General features: G+C 34.5%; 5 protein-coding genes across 6 annotated transcripts in view; 2 read left to right on the top strand and 3 right to left on the bottom strand.

Annotated features, from left to right (window-relative positions):
• LOC125810249 (methyl jasmonate esterase 1-like) overlaps window positions 1-26,757 on the bottom strand; it is a 364,593-nt gene that overhangs the window by 170,448 nt on the left and 167,388 nt on the right. The window lies entirely within an intron of this gene.
• Window positions 1-26,757, top strand: part of LOC125810235 (red chlorophyll catabolite reductase, chloroplastic) — a 1,038,333-nt gene that overhangs the window by 962,074 nt on the left and 49,502 nt on the right. The window lies entirely within an intron of this gene.
• LOC125810229 (probable arabinosyltransferase ARAD1) lies at window positions 2,373-6,131 on the top strand. Of its 2 annotated transcripts, none has more exons than XM_049489734.1 (4): window positions 2,373-3,087; window positions 4,806-4,916; window positions 5,184-5,279; window positions 5,549-6,131. In XM_049489734.1, exons 1-4 carry the CDS (start codon window positions 2,590-2,592, stop codon window positions 5,963-5,965), a joined length of 1,122 nt encoding a protein of 373 aa, XP_049345691.1. In that variant the 5' UTR covers window positions 2,373-2,589; the 3' UTR covers window positions 5,966-6,131. The 2 variants fall into 2 exon arrangements, with proteins under 2 accessions (XP_049345691.1, XP_049345690.1); XM_049489733.1 differs by having other exon boundaries at window positions 4,806-5,102.
• On the bottom strand, window positions 6,579-7,404 carry LOC125810239 (inositol monophosphatase 2). The gene has a single exon (XM_049489746.1). The coding sequence runs from the start codon at window positions 7,402-7,404 to the stop codon at window positions 6,589-6,591; it is 816 nt and encodes a 271-aa protein (XP_049345703.1). The 3' UTR covers window positions 6,579-6,588.
• LOC125810241 (probable calcium-binding protein CML41) lies at window positions 8,017-8,967 on the bottom strand. Its single transcript, XM_049489748.1, has 2 exons — window positions 8,738-8,967; window positions 8,017-8,618 (listed from the first exon to the last, which is right to left on the bottom strand). Exons 1-2 carry the CDS (start codon window positions 8,946-8,948, stop codon window positions 8,245-8,247), a joined length of 585 nt encoding a protein of 194 aa, XP_049345705.1. The 5' UTR covers window positions 8,949-8,967; the 3' UTR covers window positions 8,017-8,244.

Raw genomic sequence — 26,757 nt, 5'->3', positions numbered from 1 at the left:
GTTATTGATCCAAATCTGGTAAAAAAGATATGTTTTGAAAAGATGAAAGTTGGAGCTATTGACCTAGAAAAATGTCCAAATATACTTTCTGAACAATCTTAATTTCGCATATTCAAGTTGATCTTCGATTCACCCCGGCCTAATCATTGCTATCGAAGCGAAGTCCTAAGGTTAATCTGAGTAATCCCATTGGGAATCAAAGAAAGGAGAAGGGAAATATTTTAACGAAAATTAGACTTGCAGCCAATATGTGAAAGATTTTCATTTATAATTACTACGCGTTGATGGTAAATCTTTAATTTTAAGTACTGTTCATTTTATTTTATTTTGTAAATAGTGGGTTTTATAAATAAATTGAGATTCAAAAGCTGGTCTCTATTATTATTTATTTGGGTGATGCAAAAATTTATATATATTATATATAAATGTCAACAATTACTAAGGTGACATTTGTTTGAAGTATTATTTGGTTTGCAAATTTAGTTTTTGAATATTTTGCATAAATAGGTTGGTTGGACGGAATCTTGAATAATGTTAAGGAGTTGTTTGCTCACGAGAATTATTTACTTTTTTCTGTAAATAATTTTTCCAATACCGTCTTCATAAATTTTAAATAAAATACTTGTTTTTCTCGTTTGCAAAAAATATAATCAAACATAAAATTATACATATCACCAAAATAGAGACAAAATTAGATTCGGCTGGACAGGGACACCTAGGTCATGGCTGAAATTACTAGAACCATGCTACTAACATTATTATTCTAGCTAGCTACATTAATGTATTGAACAAGATTAATTAAATAATTAAAATGAATGGGATGATTTATTGCAACCATTTGGGAAGTCAATGGAAGGAGAAGAACATATGAATAATGAATGTGTACTTGCAACTTGCAAGCCCCATAAGACATACTGATTAAAAAAAGGCCAAACACATATACAATTCCTCTAACTTGTCTTACATTTTTCATTTTGACACTTTATCTTAGCCTTGTCCCATTTTAATCTTTGAACTCCATTTTTTATGTACCATTTTAACACGAAATACTATTTTTATAATTTCTTTATTTTTATATATATTCTTCAATTGCAACTTCTTATTTTAAATCGACATGTGTCAGTTAATTTTAGTTAAAAAATAAAAATTAACAAAAAATAATAATTTCTTTTTAAGAGTGTTATGTATTTTTGTGTAAAAAATAACCGACGAAATTGTATTTGTTTTCTTTCTTTAAAATCACCGACAACCTAACAAAGTCAGTCGAGTTTTAACATTGTTTAGTAATGTTATTAGCAATGAACAAGAATCTTTTTTTAGTAGTGTTTTTAACAAAGTCAGTCAAGTCTTTTTGAAGATGAATTTTTTTTATTCGTATTGATTTATATTAAAAACTAAAAGTGAGTATTTGCGTTAAATTTAGATTGCCTAGATGATAAGAAAAAATAAATAAATAGTGTTATTTAATTTAATTAAATGTTTAAGAAAGAAAATCAAAGAACTTTCGTCAATTTATTTTCATGCAAAAATACAGAGAAATCTCAAAAAATAATATTATTGTTTAAAAATTTCTATGTTCGTTCGCGAATGTTTAATTTTTTTACGAAAATTAACAGGCACACGTCTATTTTCTAAAAATAAGAAATTGCAATTGAAGAACATAAATAAAAACAAATCATAAAAATTAGTATAAGTGTTTAAATGGTACAGAAAAAATGGAGTTTAAGGGTTAAAATGGAACAAGACTAAGTTGGAGTGTCAAAATGAAAAATGAGGACAAGTTTGAGGGGTTGTGTATGTGTTTGGCCTTAAAAAAAATACTTATGAATTGTCATATCCCCCACAAATTTCATTATAATTATATAATTATTTGATTTTCATACTTGAATTATTATCATCTATATATTATAAATTTAAGGTTAGTGGTTAAAACTATCACCGTATAAATTAATCTATTCCAACCATGAAATTCATCATCTTCTTCTCCACCTTCTCAGTCGTGGACTCGTATCTATCGTAATATCGATATGTCCGACTTGAAAGAGGAGATTTTAGAATTTTTAAAAAGTCAATTAAGAATATATTAAAAAATAATATGTCAACAAATAAAGCTGTTATATATGTAAGGTGAACCAAAATTTTATAGATAAAAGTGCCTATTAGCATTCTAGACAAATATTTGGTCTAATAGTCTTTTATGTGTGTTTTGCAAACCATTAGAATGATATTTCATATAAAAAAACTCTCACTTTCAATAATTTAGATATGAAACTCAATAAAATAAAATAATATCGACAGTATATTTGATGGTTTTTAACTCATAGTAACAAAATGTAGAAAGCTAAAATAAAATTTGACAAAAGGCACCAAAGTGTAAAGTTGGCCATAGGTATGAAATGATCAAATACAGATATATCATGACATTCTCATTTTCCAATTCCTTCGATCCGATCATCATCTATTCCTCTTCCCCATTTCTCAATAATCAACATCTCATGCGTTCCCATGGTGGAAACTACCTTCAGCTAGAAGAGAAAGAGAAATCAATTTCATCTCCTCAACAACCATCAGAAACAAGAGAAAGAAGAGATGAGTAGTAAGTATTTTGTGTGCTTCACAATATTCATTTTATTCATCTTCGCATCTATCTTCTACAGTGGTCGTACCATTGATTACAGATCAAAATTTCTGCTTTTCACATCCCTGCCACCGAGTAACGCTACGCCCTGCAGCAGCAGCGCTACTCAACTGCGGCGGCGGCCACTCAATGTTTATATGTACGATTTGGGGATGAAGTATAATGTTGGAATGTTGAAAGGCCCGCATTACGATGGTCCTCCAGTGACGATCGAGACTCTGCCGGAGTTTCCGCATTATACTGGGTTAAGGAGACAACACACCGTGGAGTATTGGATGCTGGCTTCGTTGTTGTATCCTGAAAATGGGACGAGGCAGCAAGAGGCGGTTAGGGTTTTGAATCCGGATTCAGCTGATGTGTTCTTTGTACCTTTTTTTTCTTCGTTGAGCTATGATACTTATCATAATCAGGGGAATGAGACAGAGTCGAAGTTTGATGATCAACTGCAGGTGATCTCACTTTTCTGGTATCTTTATTGTTATGTTTTGATGGAAGAAAAGGGAAAGGAATGAGTGCTGAAAATTTGGTAGTTGGTTAGAGCTATGCAGGTCTTAGTAATACATATGTTTGATTCATAAACTAGATTTGATTCATAAACTAGATGCTTGTGACTGGTCAGATAATCATCTTCTAGGCATGTTATGCTAATCTTGAATTCGTGACCCCCATAATAATGGCCTATTAGAATTATGAGAAGTGATTAAAGAATGGTTTAAAATGTAAAAGGTTCAAAGAGTAACAGATCACTGCTAACAGGATATAAAGTAGTTTTAATAGTATTGTTCGAGTCCTCAAAGAAGGAAAAACAGAAAAGGTTTAGTGGTTAGATAAAATTGTTTCAATTCAAAGCTTAAGTAATACTATTTAACAGTATTAGTTTGAATACTTAGGGAAAACCTTTCAATTAAGAGAAGTAGGTCAAGTTTATTTAGGAAGGAGGGAATATTAGAGTGACTTCAATGAGCTTCCTTTCAATTAACCAATGAGGTAAATAGCAGTTTGACTTCCTCTGTTTCGGGGGTTCCTTAGGGACTGATTCACTTTGTGTAGATTGACGTAATGCAGAAAGACTTCTACTGGCAGGCGTGGAGGAGTTGAATACTCAAAGCTGTTGTCAAGAGCCGTTAAATTACTAATTTATCTAGTGGTGATGTATTGCTAAATGTCGTTGATAGAAATGTTACACATTAGAGAGTGGGTAGAGAAGTTGCTGCTTTATCATAGATAGTGATGAACACAGCGAACAGTTTTTTCGCCAGTAAGAAGATTTCTGTACAATTATTTAGGTTGTATTGTTAGTATACAACAAAGGCATCCTACCCTTTCTTATCAAATTTCACAAATTCCAGCCATTTATGTATGAAAAGGTAATCACCTTGGAGAATATTATTGCTAAAACAATGCTCTTGTGTTGTCTATGTATATGTGTTAGTATATAGAATACTCTGCTGTATATGGATTCTAGGCAAAGATCTCTTTACCTCGTTATTACAAGAAGAAAGCAATAAAAGAAATATAACCTTAAAGTTATGAAATTTTGGGAAGGGGACTGAACCATGCACTAGTCCAAGAAAGAACAAAGTAACATTCGTTTGGGTTTCTAATTTAAATTCTTAATGTAGCATAAACAATGCAAGAAGTTTGAATAAGCTTTAAGGGGTATGAAAATGATGTGATTCTTTGAGAGTCTCAGGTAGAAGTTTGATGAAGTTCGAAGACAGCAGCAGTTGTGTAGCCATTTAGGTCTGGACTTACATCTCTTCCATAATTGTGTAGGTTTAGACTTTAGAATATATTTATTACTGAAGAGAAGTCTACACTCTACAATACCTAGAAGTGTTGTATATAGTATATACTGTTATATATTCAGGCTCGTTCTTTGTTTGTTTTGATTTCTTCAAGTCCTATGTGCTAGCTGCTTTACTATTCTATGCTATTTTTAGCCGCTTCACCATGTGTTATAACTGGAAATTGGTGATAGTCTGGTAGGCCCTTTCTTGTATTTGTCAATGCAACCGATGTGCTAATATAAATTCTTAATGTAGCATAAACAGTACAAGCTTTGATCGATTTCCTCATCACCTTCAGAGAATTGCTATGTGGATGGTAATAACCATCTTCCTTTCTGCATTATATTTATCTGCATTGACTTAGCTTCTTCTTCCAGGCTGAAATTGTTGACTTCTTACAAAAATCTAAATATTGGAAGAGGTCTGCTGGTCGAGATCATGTGATACCAATGCAACATCCAAATGCTTTCAAACATTACCGGGATAAGGTAAATGCTGCTATCTTCGTCGTAGCAGATTTTGGTCGGCCTTCTCCATCTGTGTCTAATTTGAGGAAAGATGTTGTGGCCCCATATGGACATGTGGTTGAAACTTTTGAAGCTGACGACTTCTCAGACCCATATGATTCTCGCAGAACACTCCTTTTCTTCCGGGGGAAGACAAAGAGAAAAGCTGTATGTTTATACAATTTCTGAATAAATCAGTTACATATTTTTTATGACAAAAATAATTTCTAAATCTTATTCGTATTGCAGGAAGGGAAAGACCGTAAGCAGCTGGAAAAGATATTAAGTGGTCAAAAGGATGTTGTTTTTGAAGCAAATGGAGTCGCAGAGGGAGGTGTAAATGCAGTAAGTAATTTTGTTGTACCTCTTAAATGTATAACATCTATCAGATCCCTCTGTGGAATAATGGCTTAATTATAGACCTTCATTTTTCTTCTTTTTTGTCAATTTTTGCCTTAGTTTATCAGTTGAGATTTTGTGAATAGTCCACGTAACCTGTAATTAGTTTTATTTACTTAAAGAAAAATACAGTCAACTTTGAAATTCACCTCCCCTTTTCCTTCTCCTATTGTGTTGTCTTTTCCTTACTGTGATAGTTTATTCTTTTATGTCAGTCTACCAAGGGGATGCGTTCGTCAAAGTTCTGTCTAGATCCAGCAGGGGATACCCCATCATCTTGCCGCCTTTTTGATGCTATAGTTAGTCATTGTGTCCCTGTAATTGTGAGTGACAAAATTGAGCTACCTTATGAAGATGAAATAGACTACAACAAGTTCTCTATCTTCTTCTCACGCGAGGAGGCAAAGAAAGAAGGCTACATACTTGATCAGCTCAAGAGGATTTCTAAAACAAAATGGCTTGAAATGTGGAGATATGTTAAGAACATTACACATCATTTTGAGTATCAGTACCCTCCGAAGAATGGCGATGCTGTAAGCATGCTATGGAGGCAAGTGGAGCACAAGCTTCCTGCTGTAAAACTTGCTGTACATAGAAACAGGAGGCTTAAAGTGCCAGATTGGTGGAGATAGCTTTTGAAGCTTCAATTAGGTGATACTTGGGAGTGGTGTTTACACAATACTTAATAGTGTTAGAATAGGAATAGGAACAAGAACAATATATAGAATCATAACTTTTTTACTGGAGGTCCAGAGATCAATTTCTACTGAATACATTTTTCCTTCTTTATTTTTTCCCGTAACACCCTCATGTTATAGAAATTCTGAATTCGCCTCTTAATACAAAACAATCAACATATGATAAGGCTACAACCTACAAGAATTAAGTTTGAACTAGAATGATTAATCTAGCTTGTTAAGGACTCCTACTTGTTCATCTAATGTATATAAATCAAATGCAGCTTAAAGGAGGGTTACACATTGGTTATTCTTATTCTTAACAAGTTGAACATCTTTGTTCGAAATTATATCATGTAATAAAAAATTATACGGTCTATATATGGATTTGAGAAATACTTTTAACGAAATTCTTGCTTCAAACACTGATGATAGTAATAATGTGTATTAAATATATATATGGATAAGAGTAACTAAAAACAAAAAGATTCTTAAAGGAAATAATCTATGCATAACAATATTCACAGTATAAATAATTATTGCATTCTTGTTCCTATAGTCTTATGAAGGTATGATTCTCATTCTGATTCATTCAAGGCGTTGATAAAAGCGTCCTTGAGATGAGCGTTTGTAGCAGCTACCCGTCGAGCTGTGAGGTCAAATTCGGAACCAGATGGATCAAGCACGAGTCCTCCAGCTTCTGTGACTATGAGAGCACCAGCTGCGACATCCCAAGGACCACCAAATTCAATTTCATAGAAGAGATCAAACCTTCCACACGCCACTCCACATAGATTTAATGCACAAGAACCAGACATCCTGAGGGACCTAACCTTGAAAAGCAATCTATTGATTCTCCCTGTAGTAGCATCTACAATTGCCTTATCCCTGTTTGTTCCAACCTCTGTAGCAACAAGAGCCTTTATAAGTTGAGACTCTGAAGATACTTTAATAGGCTTCCCGTTAAGAAAAGCACCTCTCCCATCGATTGCAGTGAAAATCTCATCAATAATTGGGTTGTAAACAACACCAACCACTGGTTTCTTTTCAATTGTGAGACCGATAGATACACAAACAAAAGGAAACCCGTGCACAAAGTTGGTCGTTCCGTCAAGTGGATCAACTATCCAAGTTGGTTCATCAGTCAGCTCAAAATCTCCAGAAGCAGCAGCAGTTGTTTCTTCACCAATGAACTTATGACTGGGAAAACATTGCTTTAGATGATTAAAAATTAAATCTTCACATGCCTTATCAGTCTCTGTTACTAAATCAACAACTCCTTTGTGCTCAACATGCTTACTCTTGTAGAATCCATGGCGAATTATCTCTCCACCTTTCTTAGCTGCTTCAATTGCAACATCAACAAACTCTTCAACTGAATCGTTTTGCCTCATCTTGTTTTAATTTAGTAAAAAGAGAAAATATTATTACTATCGAATTGTATTGTGTCTCTACATAATTCCTATTTATAGACACTCTAGTATCCTTTTTCAGGTTGGGTTACATATACTAATCCTTTTCCAAATGGGACTCCTAATACTAATCCTTTTCGAAGTAGGATTCTATATACTACTGTTTTCTCAAGTAGGATTTTATATACTGTTCTTTTTCTTATTTCTATTCTAACAAGATTTAGTGACATGTTTATTTAGAAAGTTCTTTTTTCTTTAGTTGACTGAAGTCATATTTGATAAGAAACTCTATAATATAATGTGACTTTTGGGATTGTTTACAATTTTAACAATCGATATTACCGCCTCATTAATTAAGTCAAGAGTCCAATTTGTATAAGAAATTAAATTTTCAGTGAGCTATACAAACAAAGTAGACATACCTACTAAAACTTTAGTTACATTACACGTAGTTAGGTAAACTACACCTAAGGAGGCTTAGTATATTTCAACTCTTAGCTATTTATGAAATTTACCCAATAAATTAAATCTTGTCGTTGAATAACTTGTTCTATCGCTAGAGAAACTTCTGTTGGTACATCACACAAGAACAAGAAGCACAAAAAAAATCTTCTAATTTATCATCCGTAGATGTTCCAAAAATAATATTTTGAAGGATTTACAAGAAAATATGTTACAAAACTACAATCATAAGAAGAACAATTAATTATAGACATCCCGAGTCCTGAGATTTTCATTACTTTTTGTTGTCTCAGCCACTCAATATCATGTTCTTATTTATTTTATATTTTTGTTGATTTATTTGTTTTTTTTTTCTTTTAATTAAGTCGTCATCATTTGGCGAAATTCATGATAATCAAGTTCCCCGTTACCATCAATGTCATATACTTGGATCATAGTAACACATTCGTCGTAAGATTTTGAATCCCCTAAACGACTTAAAACTCTCTGTAAACTTTTAGGTGTAATCCGACCACAACCTTTTTCAAGTTCATACATCTCAAATGCTGACTTTAACGATTCATCCTCTTCACTACTTCCTTCTTTTTGCATCAACAACTTCTTAAAATCTTCAAAAATTATGAAATTATCACCATCCGTATCGAGTTCATCTACGATTTCTTGAGCATCTTCATGTGACATGTGTTCTCCTATGGATCCAAAATACGCTCTTAGCTCGAAAGCCGATATTTTACCTATTAGAAAATTAATGTAACAATAGAACAAAACAAAAGTAACAAAATTAATGTAACAATAGAACAAAATTCAAAAATTAAATTTAAATAATATATATTGCAACTACATTAAAAATTACCATCGTTATCGGTGTCAAAATGACGAAATACTTCTCTAAACTCATCTTCTCTAGATGAATTTCGCCGTGATATGTTTTTTGATGATTTTGGAGTTCTTGGAGAACTTTGGCTTGAATTTGAAGACTTTGATCTAAGCCTAGGTAAAATTACCCTAAGGTTTTTATAATGTGAAGAGAAACTAAAAGATTTTGATAGTCTAATTGATTCCATGAATATGTAGACTCTCAACCCAAAGTGAAGTAGAAGTAATTGGTTTGTTGCTTCCTAGTTGTGACAATTTATATAGACCAAAAAGTGCTTAGCTGTATTGAGATTTGAACTACACCACTAAAAGTTGAAAAGTCACTTATGTAATATACTATGAAAGTTCCAACTAATTCCAAATGTACTTTCAAAATATGTAAATGGTCGTTTGTTTTATTATATAAAAATTCCAGATAAGTTATACTACAATGTTTGGTTAGTTTTATTAGAAAAATACATAAATACACGACTTAAAATTTTATAATCTTTAAAATTTTCTATTATTTTAAAAAATTACAAAAATCTCCTCTCAGATACATTCTTATTCCTTTTCAGATACATCCCTCTCATTATGAATCATGTTCATAATTATGTATCTGACAACAGAGGATGTATCCGACGCAACAACATTATAGAGACCAATATATCCGACAACAGAGGAATGTATTCCACGCAACAGAATCAGTAAGGTTCAATGTATTTGACATCAAAGGGATGTATCCGACGCAACAACATTATAGAGACCAATGTATGCGACAACAGAGGAATGTATTCAACGCAACAAAATCAGTAAAGACCAATGTATTTGACATCAAAGGGATGTATCCGACGCAACATAAACTTAAGTAATGTATCATTTGCAATGTATCGGACAACCAATGAACGTATCCGAGAGCAATGAAAAATCTGAAATTTTTGTAATTGAAAAAGCTTCTAGGATAAGATGTAATTAATTAGCCTCCAAATATATGAGATTTTTGTACTTTATACGAAAAACAAACTACCTATTGCTATTAATCCCTACATAAATTATATAAAAATGTGTTTTTTTTTTTTTTGTGAAGATGAAATCTCGAGTAACAAAACGCAATAAGAGTAACAAAAATAAAAATTCTTGAAGCAAATAATTTGTGCATAAAACTTCATCATATGTATCCACCACATAACAATATTCACTATGTATATATAATTCTTGCAGTATATTTATACATGAAAAAACAGCCCCTTGAGCAATAGAGGATATATGGGGGTTCACAAAAATTTAGTAGTCTTGCCTTCGACATCCATCTCTTTGCGGTTCAGATAACAACTCCCGTGGTGTGACAAACAGTATGTACAAGACCTATATATTTAAGTTTTATAGGTGCTAAAATATCTATTATATTTCTATAAATATTTAACTGTGAATTTGATATTATATTAACTTAATGTTATTATACGTACAAGTGAATAAACTTTAAATATGAATCCGACTCTACTTTTTGAAGTCTTAAATTACGATCCGTTGGTAAGTAGAATGCTTGGTTGATACGCTAAAAGTAATAGGAAAAAAATGAGATGACGTTGATTAATGTCCCAAATAAAGTGAGCTATGGAATTTTCTAGGAAATTGTAAGGCATGATAAATAATAAGAAGGAAATTGCACAGAAGCTTCCTCCGGGTCACCTAAAATTGACCTTGCACTCACACTTCTTGTTGGTATATACTACGTACAAATGTACCAACCCTACTAAAAAGAATGTAGTAAAGTCGAACTTCTCCATAACAATCTCGTTTGTTCAAATTTTCTTATTGCTATATCAAAATATTATTATAAAGAACGTATATAATCAATTGCGTAGCCACAGCCACCTCAAGGTGTCCAATTGGATACCCTTCGTCGGAAAATTGCATTGTATATATATGTCAAATTCTATATTTAAAGAATATATATTTAAAGTTGGACATCTTTGACAGAAGCTATGCCTTTGACACAGTGGTAATGAGTGTCCATTTGAATGAAGGAATCTCGGATTCAAACCCCAAACATCACAATATATATACTTTTTATTTTATTTTGACAGTCACACTATTATTCCTGGACACTTGACAGCCACACACTATTATTCTTTGACACCCTTAATAAAAATTCTGACTCCGCCATGATATATAATATGATATAACATAACACAAAAGTCTGTTTACAAAAATACTTAACTATTATAATGTAAATGTTGTTATAGAGAGATCTGAATATAATCATAATTATTAGTATGTACTTATAATTATGTCTTTTGAACAAATTATAACATGTACCCTGCTCTCTGCTCTCCGCTCTCCGCTCGTTATCATAGAAGAACATGTGCTAAAATGTCTTTTGATCAATTAGATCATGAGCTGACACAAATGCCAAAAAAAATAAAATTGACTTGATGAGCAATTACTTAAGATAGCCTCAAACATTTTACCGGACAATCGTAAAGCTTCACCAATTTTATTGCTTTTTTGAACGATTTTTTTTTTTTGCTAACGCGGCCGTAACGATCCTTATGGTTATTTTGTGTTTTCAGTTATTTTTTATTGTTTTGATCCTTCTTGTAGATTCAATATAGTATTTTGGATTTGCAGGGATGGGTGATGTGATTCCCGAAGTGGGAAGAGGGGTTTTGGATGAGTTTCATTTTGGAAGATAGGGAAGTTGTAAAGTTTGATCGAAGTCAAAATTTGAGGAAGATTAACTCAGAATGGAATTTTGACGGTTTCGTTAGGACATCTCCAATCCTATATTCTATTTTACTCTTTAAAGATAGAGTTCTCTATTTATTCAGACAACCAACTTCAATCTAATTCTCTATTGGGAAAAATGTCAAAATATGTGAAATTGACCACTTATAGTCTCCATTACATTTTGGGATAAAAAAAATACCCCCGCCAATATTCTAAGAGACCACAAATACCCTCAAGAGTTAACTAATCCCTCCACCTAAGCGTTGCCACCTAGGATTCACCGCAAAAGAATTTGACCTTTAGCGGCGACAAAGTCGCCACATCATCCCAAAAAATTGCCACTAAGGTTATGAGTGATTTTTAGAGGCGACTAACGCAGCAAAAGTCATTCGCTAGTAAAATCTATTTTTTCAAAAAAAAATATATATGATAATTAATTTTCGGTTGCAACCTAATTTTCCAAAACAAATAACTTGCACTATCAATATTAAAAAATCCAATATTATTATGAAAATCATGAAAATTACTTCTCGATTCAAATCTCCTACTACATAATGCATCATTGTACATTTTATACATTTACATATGACATAAAAATAAAACATATAGTTTCTTCAAACTCCTCCTTAATCGATATTATTTTTGTTTTTTTACAAACAATTAAGAAAAAAAAACACAAAATTGAAATTTAATGTTAAAAACCCTTTAGTGAAGATATTCTGAGCTTTTGTGGCGACCGCTGTCGCCGCTAAAGATTTAGTTCTTTTATAGCAAATCCTAATTGACAACGCTTAGGTGGAAGGATTAGTCCCACGTGGCTTGCCACGTCACTAAAAATTTGAGGTATTAACTCTTGAGGGTATTTGGGCGTCCATCGCAGAGAATTTCTAAAAAAAAAACAAAAAAGCAACACCAAATTTTTCAACAGACAAACTATCATAAATGCAAAATATTTTGAAAAAAATGAAAAAATTAACTTAAATAGAAGAAGATGACTCACAGACAACTCAGACAACACCAAAACAAAAAAAAAAGAACTGGAAGAAAAACAGAAATTACTTTAATAAAAAAACACAAAAACAGAGAAATCAACAGTGGAAGACAGTGGCGGCGGATCCAGAATTTTCATTAAGGGGGTTCAAAAAAAAAAGAGCAGTGCTTAAGATTTGAGGTTTGAACCCCTCAACCACTAAACCAACCTCTAATCTTATATTCAGGATGTTCAAAATCAATATATAAACATAAAAATACCTTAAATATATAACATAATTTTTTGCCGAGGGGGTTCGGGTGAACCCCTCGGCAAGACTCTAGGTCCTCCCCTGGTGGAAGAGCGGCATAAAACAAGAGGAAGATTGGCAAAATGTACCCCCAACGGAGAAAGTACCGTTTCGAAAGCTTCTGGTAAGGATCAAGTGTCATTTCGAAAGCGTGTGGTAAGGAGAAAGTGTCATTTCAAAAGTCTCTAGTAAGGGTTTTTGGGAGAGACGAAGTAGCATTTTTCTTCTTTACCTAGAAAAGGACACTAAACACAATTAGGCCTAAACTTATGTCATAAATGGTAATTTTAAAAAAGTAACATTTAAAAGTGTAATTAATCAAATAAAATATAGTATTATTTAAGTAAAAAATAACAAGTTTTAAAAAGTAACAAGTAGTAATAAAAATCTAAAAGTAAGGGAAAATATAAAGAATAATACTATTACTATGAGAATACAAAAGAAATACACCAGTCTTTTTACTAACCTCTTGCGCATTCTAATCTTCGACCTCCATTGTCACAAATCAAAAGTCGAGGTCATGATAGCACACACCTCGTAAACCCCCAAAATGATGTGTAAGTCGAAAATAACACACATACGAGACTCCCAAAGGGAATTCATGCTACAAACGATGGAAAATAACAAAGAATATCCCCAAACCTGGTAGCGTAAGTATAAAGAACATCTAATACAACTTTAGAGTATGAAACACATCACAAATCTCTGAAAACAAACCAAGACTAAAAAAAAATAAAAATGGGACTAATGGTGATCCAGGAACACCAAAGCTAGACACAATCAGCCACCGCAGGGAGTACCCTGACTAGAATCTACATAAAAAATGATACAAAAGTAGGGGTGAGTACAATCCACAAGTAATCAATAGGCATGGCCGACTGAGCAAAAGGAATTAATCAACTTATGAAAAGTACTAAGGAACGTTTTCACCTGCATACAAAAAAGTCTCATTCCGACATCAGCGCCGCCAATTTATAATGAACAACGCGAGTAAAGTAAACACATAAAATAACAACAGTTCTGATATCACAGACAAGTCAAGAAATTCAAATGATTAATGCAATGTAATGAGATGATGCAATGACGTGGTGGTACAGTTGAATCAAGGTTGTGCAAAACCTATCGTATACACCTTGTCGAGCTAAGGCTCCCAATCAAAGATCCATGGAGGACTCACACTCCATATACCGAATCATAATCTCAATATCTCATCAACTTGCCACCTCGGCATGGTCATGAATATAAAAAGGTGTCTCATTTTCTTTCTCAAAAAGAATCTCCACAGTTTTCACAATGTCCCAAGAACATGATATGATAAATAAGGATGGATGCATCACAACACATATATAATGTAACGACCCAAAAAAAAATGAACTAGTGAAACTAGAGCCTCACATGTGAGTTTGGAGTTGAGAACTTGATGAAATGATGAGAAATGACATTGAGTCCGGAAACTAGTCGTTTGAACTAGTAAGTTGTAAGGGTCTTGTCGTTGAAGTTTGGAGTGTTGTTTAAGGGCTTAAGGGGTTGATTAGCTAGTTGATTAATCACCTTTATAAGCTAGTAAGACCTTAAGCTAGGTCATGAAATCATTTAGAACCGAGACCCTCAAAACAGTCCCCAAAAAAAAAAAAAACAGTTTTTAGTTTTAAGTTAGGAGTGAGGGTCAACTTTAAATGGTCATATCTTTTAGCTCAAAATGAATTAGGTGGACCATTACCTATCCAATTAAAGGTATCTGAGTCCTCTTTCCAACGCCACTGAGTTTGCCCTTTTCCGATCTCGGAGTAAAAAGTTATGCCCAAAATAGTGAAGCACTGTCAAAAAGGGCGAGCTTAGACGGGTTTGGTGGAACTTTTAAGTGGGTCCTTATTTATTTTCCTAAGTTGATCCCCTTTTATTATATGCCTTTCCTATTAATTATAAAACCCTTCTAGACCAAATTCTTCCATTTTAAGCCACTCCAATTAGAATTAAAAAAGAACTCACCTCCTCTCAAATACTTTTCTCTCTACAATCCTCCATTTTAAGAAGGTCAAGAACTTGGAGCTAGGGCTTGGATTGAAGGTGGTTTCTTCATCAATTTTCTTGGGGAATCTTAACAAAGGTATGGTTACCCTTGACCCTTGATTATCTTTCCTTCAAGGAGTCCATTCAAAAGGGTTTCAAAAGTCTTCAAAGAACAAAACTTCTATTTTCTATTCTAGGTATGGGTTCATGGGTAAAATGTTTTCAAAGTCATTATATTGGTGAATTGAAGTTCTATTTATGATTTCAAGATGATTTTTATATGAAACTTCTTCAAGAACCCATGTTTTCATTAAAAGCCTAGAATTTGCTAATGAAGTGGGTTTAATGCCTATGATTTAATGTTGATGAAATTGTGTTTAGATTGGATTGTATTGTTGATTTATATGGTTTTCTATACCTATTTATGATGAATTGTTGGTATATGGATAATTGAGGATTGTGGCCTTATGGGCAAGTTATGGAAGAATTCTCTTGTGGTAAGAAAAATGGTTGGGACTTGAGTGTTGTTGATTATGGCTTTGGAGGATGGTAAGTTGGCTTAATCTCATATTATGGATAAAAAAATTGTTCTTGCTTGGTTTGATCCACTTATGGTGGAGGTGTTTAATTATGAAATGTATTGTGACCATGGCCTTGAAGGCATAGTATGAGAAATATAAGTGTTACATGACATTTTTATGCATGGACATTCAATGGAGCTAATGTGATCATGTTATGAACGTAAATGTGTTATTATTGAAAGGATTTTTCTCAATTTGACACTCATGAATGTTGATGATAGAATATGAAGGATTCTCCAATTTATTGCATATCTCGAATTGGTAGAGCTTATGCATCATTTTCTTGTTTAAATGATTATATTATTGGTTGTTGAATCCTCAGATCGGTAGGCTAGTAGCACCCTTCCACTCATGATAATAATGAACCTTGGAATCGGTAGGCTTATCGCACCCTTCCATTAATGATAGTAATGAACCTTGGAGTCGGTAGGCCTATGACACCTTTCCATGAAGGTTAATGATGAGACTTGAACCGGTAGGCCCATGGCACCCTTTCAAGAGGAGTTAATGAGCTTTCCTAAATGAACCTTGAAACGGTAGGCTTAAAGCACCGTTTCACGTGTTAATGAATGTAATTTGGAGTTGGTAGGCCAATGGCACCTCTCATATGTGATAATGTCAAGGTAACGAACTATTCTATGGGAATGTAGGCTAAGCACCGAGTGGATTTGGTTAGATGGAAACTCCCCCAATGGTTAGGCATGAGTTTCAATGATCGTCTACCTTATCCCATAAACTATGTGCCCGCATAGGTAGCTAGTGGATCCATTAAGCTATATATACCGGTCTTCCTTAGGCAAGTAGACCACCTCTTTACGGTGTGGGGACTTATGACACCGGATTCCATGACAAGCTCTCATGGTCTATGTCGGTTAAATGCTTACTTCCCATCATGTGAAATTTCATTATGGTTTCTTGATAGGCTCTACAAAGTGTAGGTAGTAGTATGGGATGCTACCTATACATTGCACGAGTAGGCTTGGAGAGGGTCATAATGAGTTTCTCTAAATCCTAATGTATGTGACACAATTGTGGCCTAAATAAGGTTATTAAAGAATGTTGGCTTTCAAATGCTTAATATGAGATGCATGCTATACTTGGGTTATATTATGAGTTATTTTCCCTTGTCATGTCTTAATTAATAATATACCTCTTATGTATGAATATTGTGCAAAGGTGAAAGAAAGGAATGATAAGTTACTTTAAGTGACCTAAATGTGGTGCCTTAGTATGGATGGTGGTATGGGACGCCATCCATACATTGCACGAGGTATAGCATAAGGGTTTCTTGAGGTGAAGGTCCAAGGTAAAGGTTTTCATGTTGATATTGTTTAAAGGTGATATTATGACTTACTTGATGTTTATGCTTGTCTTGTATGTCTTTTATGCAACTGTTCATGATACTTCAAAAAGTGGCATAATGCATGGTTTCTAGCCAAAATGTCCCTTTTAAAGCATGTTTTGCATGGTCATCATACTTAGTACTTAATTGTGCTAATTCCATATTTCTCTATTTTCTACTAGTGTAGGTTCTGGAAAATGAGCGGGTTCTATAGTAAGCTTGGAACTTGAAGTTCTTCCAAGATCTTGTGGTATGTCCTCATATGTCGAGGACAAGACTTTTCTATTCTAATTTTATGATAAGGTCCTTGTAATAGACTTAATAGACTTCTTTTGATTGTAAAAGGGTCGTGTCCCTACTTATGTTTTGTGATTGTGTCTAAGATGGCCATGTGAGACTTAGACTTCCGCTGTGTGTTTTTAAAGTTGTTTTAATGAAGCTTGAATGTTTGGATGTAAATAAGTTTTTAATTCCGCACTATTATCATTATTGAATGCAATGAATGACTATGTGGCTTGTATAAGACCCCTTCGGGGTCGAGTACGCCTTGTTACGACTTGGGGGTGCTCCCGGGTCGTGACATATAACATGGAGACAATAATCAACTCAACATGTATCAACAGTCTAAATTTCTCAATACTCATTTGAATCATGATATACACCCTCATATGAAAAATAGTGGGAGAGAGTTCATTTGAAATAAGTAAATTCCGTTTAGAAAGCATTTCATTTACTCAAAGCATTATAAAGTTTCTAACTCAGCACCACACTTGGTCATTACAAGTCAAACAACATTACAAACCTCTCTCACAGGCAACTCATGAATCAATGCTCTCAAAGCAAATAGAATAACAATTAAGTCATTAACACATGCTAAACAATACATATAACCCCCACACGGTCAACATAATACAATCAATCCCTGCATGGGCAACACAATACAATTTACAGCCCAAAATCATGCTACAATCCCATCTCACAGCCTAAGACATAAGAATGATCAATTACCCAATCCTAAACTAGCAGAAGGATAGACAAACCTACCTCAAGGTCGAAATTTCACCCGAACAACTCTATCGAAGCAAATCCTCAAACACTTGCTAATCAAAATGATCCTCGACTATCAAGAATGGAAAAAGCTCATCAAAAGGTGTCCAATGATACCCATATTGATAAGATTTGAAATCGGGGATAAAATAGTTCAAAAAACACTTCGGAAATCAAAAGAGTAAAATCATACTTTTAGTTGAAAATCAAGTTCAACAAGTCAATAGGAGTTCATGGTTTAAAAACCCTTTAAAAAATAATAACACACAAGAATCGAGCTCTAAATCAAGAAATTACTACTTTTCCAACTTTGTGAGAAAAACCCCAAAACCCACATTTGAAATGCGGTCAAAATGAGAAATTTCAGAAAAACTTTGTCAAAATAGTTTACCCACAATACAAAGACCTTAAATCCCAAAAATCAATGAAAACACATTCCATATCGACCTTCAAATCAACAATTTTTGATTTTTCTCTATTTTAGGTTTAAAATCTCAACTTAATGGATATAAAAAAGAAATATAAAAGGGATATTCTTGGGAAAAGATTAAAATAGGGTTAGAAATATGTACCCAATGATTATGAAAGAAAAATACATCAATAATCACCTCAAACCAATTTTTTTAGCGCCCAAAATGTTAAAAATATGAAATGGGTTTGAATAGATACTTAACTCAGCGATGTCGTCACTAAAACCCATTTTTCGTAGCTAAAAGTCTATTTTTTGCCACTATGAGTGTGCACCAGCAACCTTGAAAACATCTTTTTGGCCCTCGAAACTCATTCGGAATCCTATAAACACGAACCAATAGTGAAAATTAATCATAAAATATGTGTTGGAAACAATGGAATCATCGGATTTAAAAAAAAGATGGATATGACCAAAATACCCCTCGAAACCCATTTAGGCCAAAATTTAACTTTTTACCTAAATATTCAAACCACAACCTAAGGTCTCGAGACTCTAACCGATCACCTTACTAGACCAATCTTGACGTTTCAGACTCAATACAACTAGCGGAATCCCTATACTACGCTTGGAACTTATAATGTTGACCAAAGTCAACCATATAAAAAATTCTCAATTCAAAAAGGGCGAAATCACCAAAAACACACCCGATCACATTGGGGATCACAACAACCATTCTCGTAACCCAAACTAAGCATGAAACATATAAGGGGAAGGGTAAAATTGTCATTTCACAATTAAAAGAAAATTCACAGGAAATAGGACATTACACTATCCATCACTAAAACACGCGTTCATTCCCGAACGAAAAGCAAAATATGATACCTGGAGGGATGAAAAGCTAAGGGTATCTACGACGCATGTCAAACTCCACCTCCCGCGTTGCCTCCTCAATAGGTTGGTGCCTCTATTACACTTTAACTTAGTCAATATTCTTTGATCTCAAGGTCTAGTATGCTTATCCAAGATAGTAGTTGGCTCCTTTACAAAGGACATATTCTAATCCAAAGCAATAGAATACCACTGAATCATCATGATTAAATTACTTAAGCATCAAAACATGGAGCACGGGGTAAACCTCTGAAAGGCTCAGAGGTAAGGCCAATCTATAGGCTACCTCTCCACACTTTCTCAAAATCTCAAAAGGTCCAATAAACCACAAAATTAGCTTTCCTTTCTTTACGAACCTCATCACACCTTTGGTGGGTGGACACCTTAAGCAAAACCCTCTCCCCAATAGCAAAGGACACATCACTTACACACTTATCTGTATAGATCTTCTGCCTACTCTGTGCGGTCATAAAGCACTGCTGAATCAACTTCACTCTATCCATGGAGTCTCTAACAAATAAGTTCCTCAAGGTCGAACTCCAAAGGAATCAAACCAACCAATGGGAGATCTACACCTCCTCCCATACAAAGCCTCAAACGTTGCCGTCTGAATGTTGGAATGATAATTGTTGTCATAAAAAAACTTTGCAAGAGAGGTAGGGATTTGTCCTAATGACTACCAAAGTCCATGACACGAGACCGAAGCATATCCTCAAGCACCTGGATAGTCCACTTTGACTAACCATCAGTCTAAGGGTGGAAAACGGTACTTAACTCCAAATTGGTACCTATCTGCTCCTGCATAGAACTCAAGAAATGAGAGGTAAATTGAGCACTCCTATTAGACATAATGGAAATGGGCACTCCATATAACCGAGCAATCTCACGGATGTCAATCCTAGCCAACTGCTCTGCATTATGATTAGTCTTCACCGGGATGAAATGAGCTAACTTGGTCAAACGATCCATAATGACCCACACAGATTCAAATCTACCCAAAGTGAAGGGTAATTAATCACAATGTCCATAGTAATGCGCTCCCATTTCCACCCAGGGATGGGCATCCTTTGCATCGTACTACCCGATCTTTGATGCTTATACTTCACTTGCTGACAGTTTAAACACTTGTCCATAAAGTCCACAATGTCTCTCTTCATACCACACCACCAATAGTGTTGCTTCAAATCATGATACATCTTAGCTGCTCCTAGGTGAATAGAGTATTTAGAACAATGATCCTCCTCTATTTTCATGTGTACCCAACCACCAACTCTAGGAACACATATACGGCCACAAATTCTCAAAACTCCATCGAGATTAGGAGGCACTAATTTAGCTTCACCTTTCAACACTATGTCCCGAATTGTCACAACTTGTCATCCTCAAACTGGTGGGCACAAATCTTATCCATCAAGGTTGATCTAGCCTCAACAAAGGCTAAAACAAGGTGAGGTGTAGAAATATCAAGTCGAACCAACTGTCCAGCCAATGACTGAACCTATAAGGCCAAATGTCTCTCTTCTGCCTTAAGAAAGGCTAAGCTACCCATTGTAGGAGTCTTCTAACTCAAAGCATTCGCTACTACGTTTGCCTTGCTTGGATGATAAAGAATGGTGATGTCATAGTCTTTCAACAATTTCAACCATCTACGCTGCCTCATATTTAAATTCTGCTGAGAAAAGAGATACTTAAGGCTACGTTGATTGGTAAATATCTCACAATGCACGCCATAGAGATAATGTCTCCATAACTTCAACACGAAGACCACTATCGCTAACTTTAAATCATGAGTAGGTCAGTTCTTCTCATGTACCTTCAACTAACGAGAAGCATATGCTATGACTCTCCCATTTTTCATCAATACTCCACCTAGACCAACACCTGAAGAATCACTGAATACCACAAATTACACACCCTCTTTGGGTAGTGCTAAGATAGGTGCTAAAGTCCATAATTCTTTGAGCTTTTGAAAGCTCGCCTCACACTCATCATTCCACAGAAATACAATAGTTTTCTGAGTCAACTTAGTTAGTGGAGCTCCAATAGAAGAGAAACTCTAAACAAACCGATGATAATAACTCACTAAACTGATAAAACTCTAAATCTCGGTAGGAGAAGTGGGTCTTGCCCATCATGAACTGTCGCCACATTGGCTGAATCAATCATAAAACCTTCCTTAGACACCACATGACCCAAGAAACTTACGAAATCAAGCCAAAACTCACACTTAGAGAATTTGGCATATAATTTCTCCTTTGTCAATCTCTGAAGAACGATCCTCAAGTGACGAACTTGATCGGCCTCATTCTTGGAATAAACCAAGATATCATCAATAAACACGAACAAAGGAATCCATATAGGGCCAAAATACTCTGTTCACCAACTCCATAAAAGCAGTTAGGGCATTAGTCAGCCTGAATGACATGACTATAAACTCATAATGCCTATAGCGAGTCATAAAGGCAGTCCTCGAAATATCAGAATCATGTACTCTCAACTGATGATATCCCAACCTCGAGTCAATCTTAGAAAACACTGATGCAACCTAAAGCTTGTCAAACAAATCATCAACACGAGGAAAATGATATTCACTCTTGACTGTTACTTTGTTCAACTATCGAGAATCAATAAACATCCTCATACTACCATCCTTCTTCTTCACAAATATGTTTGGTGCTCCCTAAGGTGATAAACTATGCCGAATAAACCCTTTCTGCAACAAGTCCTCTAATTGAGACTTTCACTCTTTTAACTTCACCAGAGCCATCCGATAAGGAGGAATGGAAATGGGCTTAGTGCCTGGCTCCAAGTCAATCCTGAAATTAATATCATGATTAGAAGGAACAACCAGTAAGTCTGTAGGATAGGAAACATATCCAGGAACTCTCTTACCACTATCGTGGCCTCCAAATGGGATGGATCTTTAGTAATATCACAAACATAATCCAAATAAGATAAGCATCACTTCTCCATCATACAACGAGCGTGAAGAAAGGTTATCACTCCCTTCAGATACGAACTCAGAGCACCTTTCCATAACAATCGAGGTAGACCATGGTAGGATAAGGTCACGGTCTTAACATAGTATTTGAGGCTCACATAGAAAGGATATAACCAATCTATACCGAAAATCACATCAAAGTCAAGCATATCAAGAAAAATCAAGTTCGTCCGACTCTCACTATCAGCAAATGTTACTACACACTCCTGGTACACTTCATCCCCCACTAAGGAATCGCCTACCGGTGTAGAGACACTAATAGGCACAGATAGGGACTCACATACGTTATCCATGCCCGCAGTAAAATAAGTAGACATATAAGAATAAGTTGACCCATAGTCAAATAATACTGTAGAAGAACGATGACAGATTGGAACGGTACTTGTGATCACTGTATCAGAAGCCTCTGCCTCGGATCTATCTGTCATAACATAGAACTATCTAGGTTACCACTAGTATGAGAGCCACTACGAGCTCCCTGAGCTCCACCCTTGGTGCCCTTGGCACCTGTAACGCTCTGTATTCTCCATATACTACTTTTATTCACACGACACTTGACATAAAATTATGGTATAGGGGAGGGACCATATTTCTTAGATGAGTAGTGTTGGTTTAAAATAGATTGGAAGGTGTTATTTGCCTTGCACGCAACATGTATACTCTAAGTCAACTTCAATGAAAGCATTTAAACTTGAGATAGTAAGGTCGTATTTGAGCTTAAAGTTTAAGGTGAAGTGTTAAGTTAAAGCAAATGAAAGTATGATTTAGAAAATAAAATAAAATTAGTAGTTGCTAGCTTGACTTAACTAAGCAAGTAGGTGACAAGTAGGTGCATCACCCATTTTCACTTATTGACCAGCCCAAAGGACCAAATAGGTGCATCACCTACGAAGACTATTTTGACCATGTAATTGGGCCAAGTACACTACCACCTACTTGCATTAATTTGGACCAAGTTGAGTATAAGAATAAGGGGAAAATGGACAACCAATGACCAATATTCTTAAGTCCTAAAAGGCCCAAGTGAAAATTCCAAGTAGGTGGATGACCTACTTGCATTAATTATGGCCCAAATTGACAAAAATAAAGGGATAATTGGCAGAAAGGTCCAACACGTGTTGAAGTCCTCAAAGGACCAAGTTAAAAGGTTAAGTAGGTGGGTCATCTACTTCACAATATATGGCCCAAAATTGACCAAGAAAGTCGGGCAATGCAACTCTCTTTTAAAGGGATAAAGATCAAATCCTATGCTTCATTGTTAACTTGTAAAATTTCAGATTTATTAAGTTTCTTTCTTGGTCTTTATTGGTTTCAAACAATAGCCCTAAAACACATTAGGGTTCTTAAATATTGTCCCCCTTTTCAAGTAAAAGTTTGAAGGTGAGTTTAAGTTCTTGAAGTACAAGTTTAGAGGATAAATTTCCAAAAACTAAGGTAAGGCTGCTGCCCTTTTTTGCCTCTCTTTAAATACAGGTTTGGGGTGGAGAATTTTGTGTAAATTTGTCAAGAACTTATGGATGGTGATGAATCCTTGATTTCAATATTCTCCTATTATGATGAAGGATTTTTGGGGATTGATAGTGGTTGCCTTATGTATATTGTTGTTGAGGGCAGCTTGGGTATCTTGGCAAAAGATTTATGAAGTTGTATTAATATATAGAAGAAGGGTCTGGTGGTTCACTGTTTGTGTAAGGATTGTATGGGCCTGCAGTCCGTCAAGTGTTTAGCTACTATTTTTTGAGGCCCTTAATGTGATTAGCTGCTAACATTAGCTTAATCATGACTTATATTGTAGATTAGCACCCAAAAAAAGAGGCTGAATCGTGATAGTTGTATTGGTCAGAAAATAAGGTATGTAAGGCTATTCGATTCCATATTCCTTGGCATGAAATCTGATATTTTCGATTAATAATAACAAAGTTAATTTCCTAAGTTATATTCCTGGTAAAAGAAACATAGTGGCAACACATGATCTCCAATATGGATAACAATATTTTCCCCTCTCCTTAGCGTGTCAAATTACTTCATTATATGTTCATTACTCTACATTTGTATAATTATCCTCCTTCTATGTGCTAGTATGGAAATGGTATTTGCAAAAGCAAGCTTGGTGAATTCTACTCTTAGTCAATTAAAGTCAGTTGTGTCATTCTCATAAGTAATCCATTGATGTTACATAGCTCCTTATGTCATTGTCATTGCCTTAACGTTATTATTCTCATTTCTTCTACTAATGGTATGTGGTCCAAGGCTCAGTATTGATTATGACCACTATTGATACCCAATTTTGGACCTCCACAATATAGATTAATCATCGAGCTTCTTTAATTTAGAGCGATTTAAAATAATTAGTTTCATAAAATTTCAAAAAAATAGTTTGCATGTTATTTTAAATAGTTTCATCATTTTTTATAATTTTAAATAATATATACGTTTTATATAGTTATGTATATAATTAGTGTATTTTTATTGAAAAATCGTCTAAACAAAAAGATTTTAGTTTTACTTAAGTGGTTGGTTAATTGGTTTAGTTAACTAATACTTATATTTTTGAGTTATTAGTTTATAATTAAATTAATTATTTTATTTTCTTTAAAATTAAGAAGTTCGTTAATTAATTAATATGATTTCGTCTTGTCTAAATTTTAGTTAAATTCCCTAAATCAAATATTTGGCTAACTTCTAAATTTTACTCTTCCTTGATTCCAATTTCCAGCCCATATATACATTTTAACAACAAAAAACTCAGCCCAAAAACCCATTCCAATTACAATTAATCCAGCCCAACTCAATTCTCCACCAAAGACCCACCTCAATACAATACAATCCCAGGAAAACCAGCCCATCCCACCAAAAGAAACCCATTTCATCAATACATTCCAATTTCCAATTCAGCATCGGTACAATACCCAATCGCCCGACCCATCAGCGAATAGTAGTACCCGAACGACCTGACCCCTATGTTCGTCTTCTTCTCCAGCAAAAATTGAGAATAGCGACCCCTGCACTCGTCTTCTTCACCTTAAAGTCCGCCGGATTTGGCAAAAAAATCGGCAGATAAGCGGTTGTTCCCCCACCTCCAATGTCCCTTTTCCCTTTTTGATGATGTCAGAGCCGCACCAAGTCACCTCTCCACTGATGACCTCGGAAAAGGAAGAAAAACCTGGAAAAACCATAAGGTTCAAGCTTTGTTCGATGGATTCTGCCATTAATGGCCTCCGATACGTCTCCATCTCTTCAAATCAATCTGAAAAGGTCACTCTATCTCTATTCTCACCTACAATTTGTCTTCTCAAAGGAATTTGAAAATTTCCAAATTTCCTATCACTTTTCCTTCCCATAACGCTCTAATTTTTTCAATAAATAGTTCTTCATGCTCAAGTGATTAAGGACACGATTTCATCCTCTAATACATCCCTCAAATGGCTTCAAAATTTTAAGCTCAAGAGTTCAGAAAAACATAATTTTTAATTTTTTGAGTTCATCGGAATCTTGTGAAATCAAGGTGGTGGTGGAAGCTTCAGTGTTAAGCTCGTCGAGTCTCAGTCGCTGCTCGGAGAAAGTAACATTTCTTCCTCGACAACATTCTCTTCATTTCTTTTCATATTTGGATCTTTCGGTGTTAAAAATCTCTGTTTTGTGGTTGGTTGGTGGATGTGTGTTGCTGAGTTCATAATGTTCTTATGATGATAGATGTCCCCATGTGATTCCGTGACTTGGCCGGGTTAAAACTTTGAAAATTTGTATTTAATGTTGTCATTTCCCTATTTCTCTATTATGTTTTGAATCATAGAATTGTCTTATCGTCCAACATGCCTTGTTCGAGTTGAGTCTATATTTCTATTTGGTTTAAATTTTAGCCAAAATCCTTACCATTTTTAATCGAGCTAGTAGAATGTGAGTTTTTCACTGATTATTTGAGTATGCATAGTGTAATCTTGGTCGTTGTTTGCTTTATTTCCATAAGGTTTGTCGTAGTTCCCTTTTTAAATGGTTTACATTCATTAAAGTTTTGGTGTTTAGATAAACTGTAGTAGAGGTGAACATTGTTTCTTCCATCTAATAAGTTCACTTTGTGATAATTTGTTCATCTCTTTCTCTTCTAACATTTAAAGCGGCATGTTGTCTTCTTCACTTGGCTGTTGATTAAATTTCGTAGTCTATGCATATTTAAATCTCTGTGTCTCTTTTAAATGTTGATTCATAGATTTGGCTTGGAAGTTTGATTGTTATTTTTAAGTTGTTGGGGTCAAGTTCCCAATTAAAACCAAACTATTATTTCCTCATTGTTTTTTCCCCTAAACTCCTAAATAACATAGTTATTGATGTCACCTTGGTGATATTTGTTTTTGTTACTTTCTAGTAGTATGTTTTGGTGTTTAAGTCCCCAATCCATTCATTTAAACATACCTTTATTTTAATTAACTTAAGGATTGAACTTGAGAAATATGAACAAGTTTCTTGTTTAGGTTCATTTCACACACATGTTGCTTGTTTCATGATCGATTTTGATTTAATAAGGTTGTGGAGAAAAATGTGTTGTTTTATGTTTTCAATTGATTTGCTTCATCGTTCTATCATAATTACGGCATAGTTGCTGTTGATTTACTTTTACAAATATATTTAACCTGTGTACTAGTATGTCACCATTGTTTAGCTAACTTTATCCCACCATGCCATTGTTCATTTATTTGTGATTAGTTTATTTTTCTCTAAATAATCTTATT

This window comes from Solanum verrucosum, unplaced genomic scaffold (assembly GCF_900185275.1).
Source record: "Solanum verrucosum unplaced genomic scaffold, falcon-dt-bn FXZP01000038.1, whole genome shotgun sequence".
NCBI classification, from domain to species: Eukaryota; Viridiplantae; Streptophyta; class Magnoliopsida; order Solanales; family Solanaceae; genus Solanum; species Solanum verrucosum.
The sequence above is the reverse complement of the archived record's forward strand: the minus strand, read 5'-3'. Positions and strand labels throughout refer to the sequence as shown.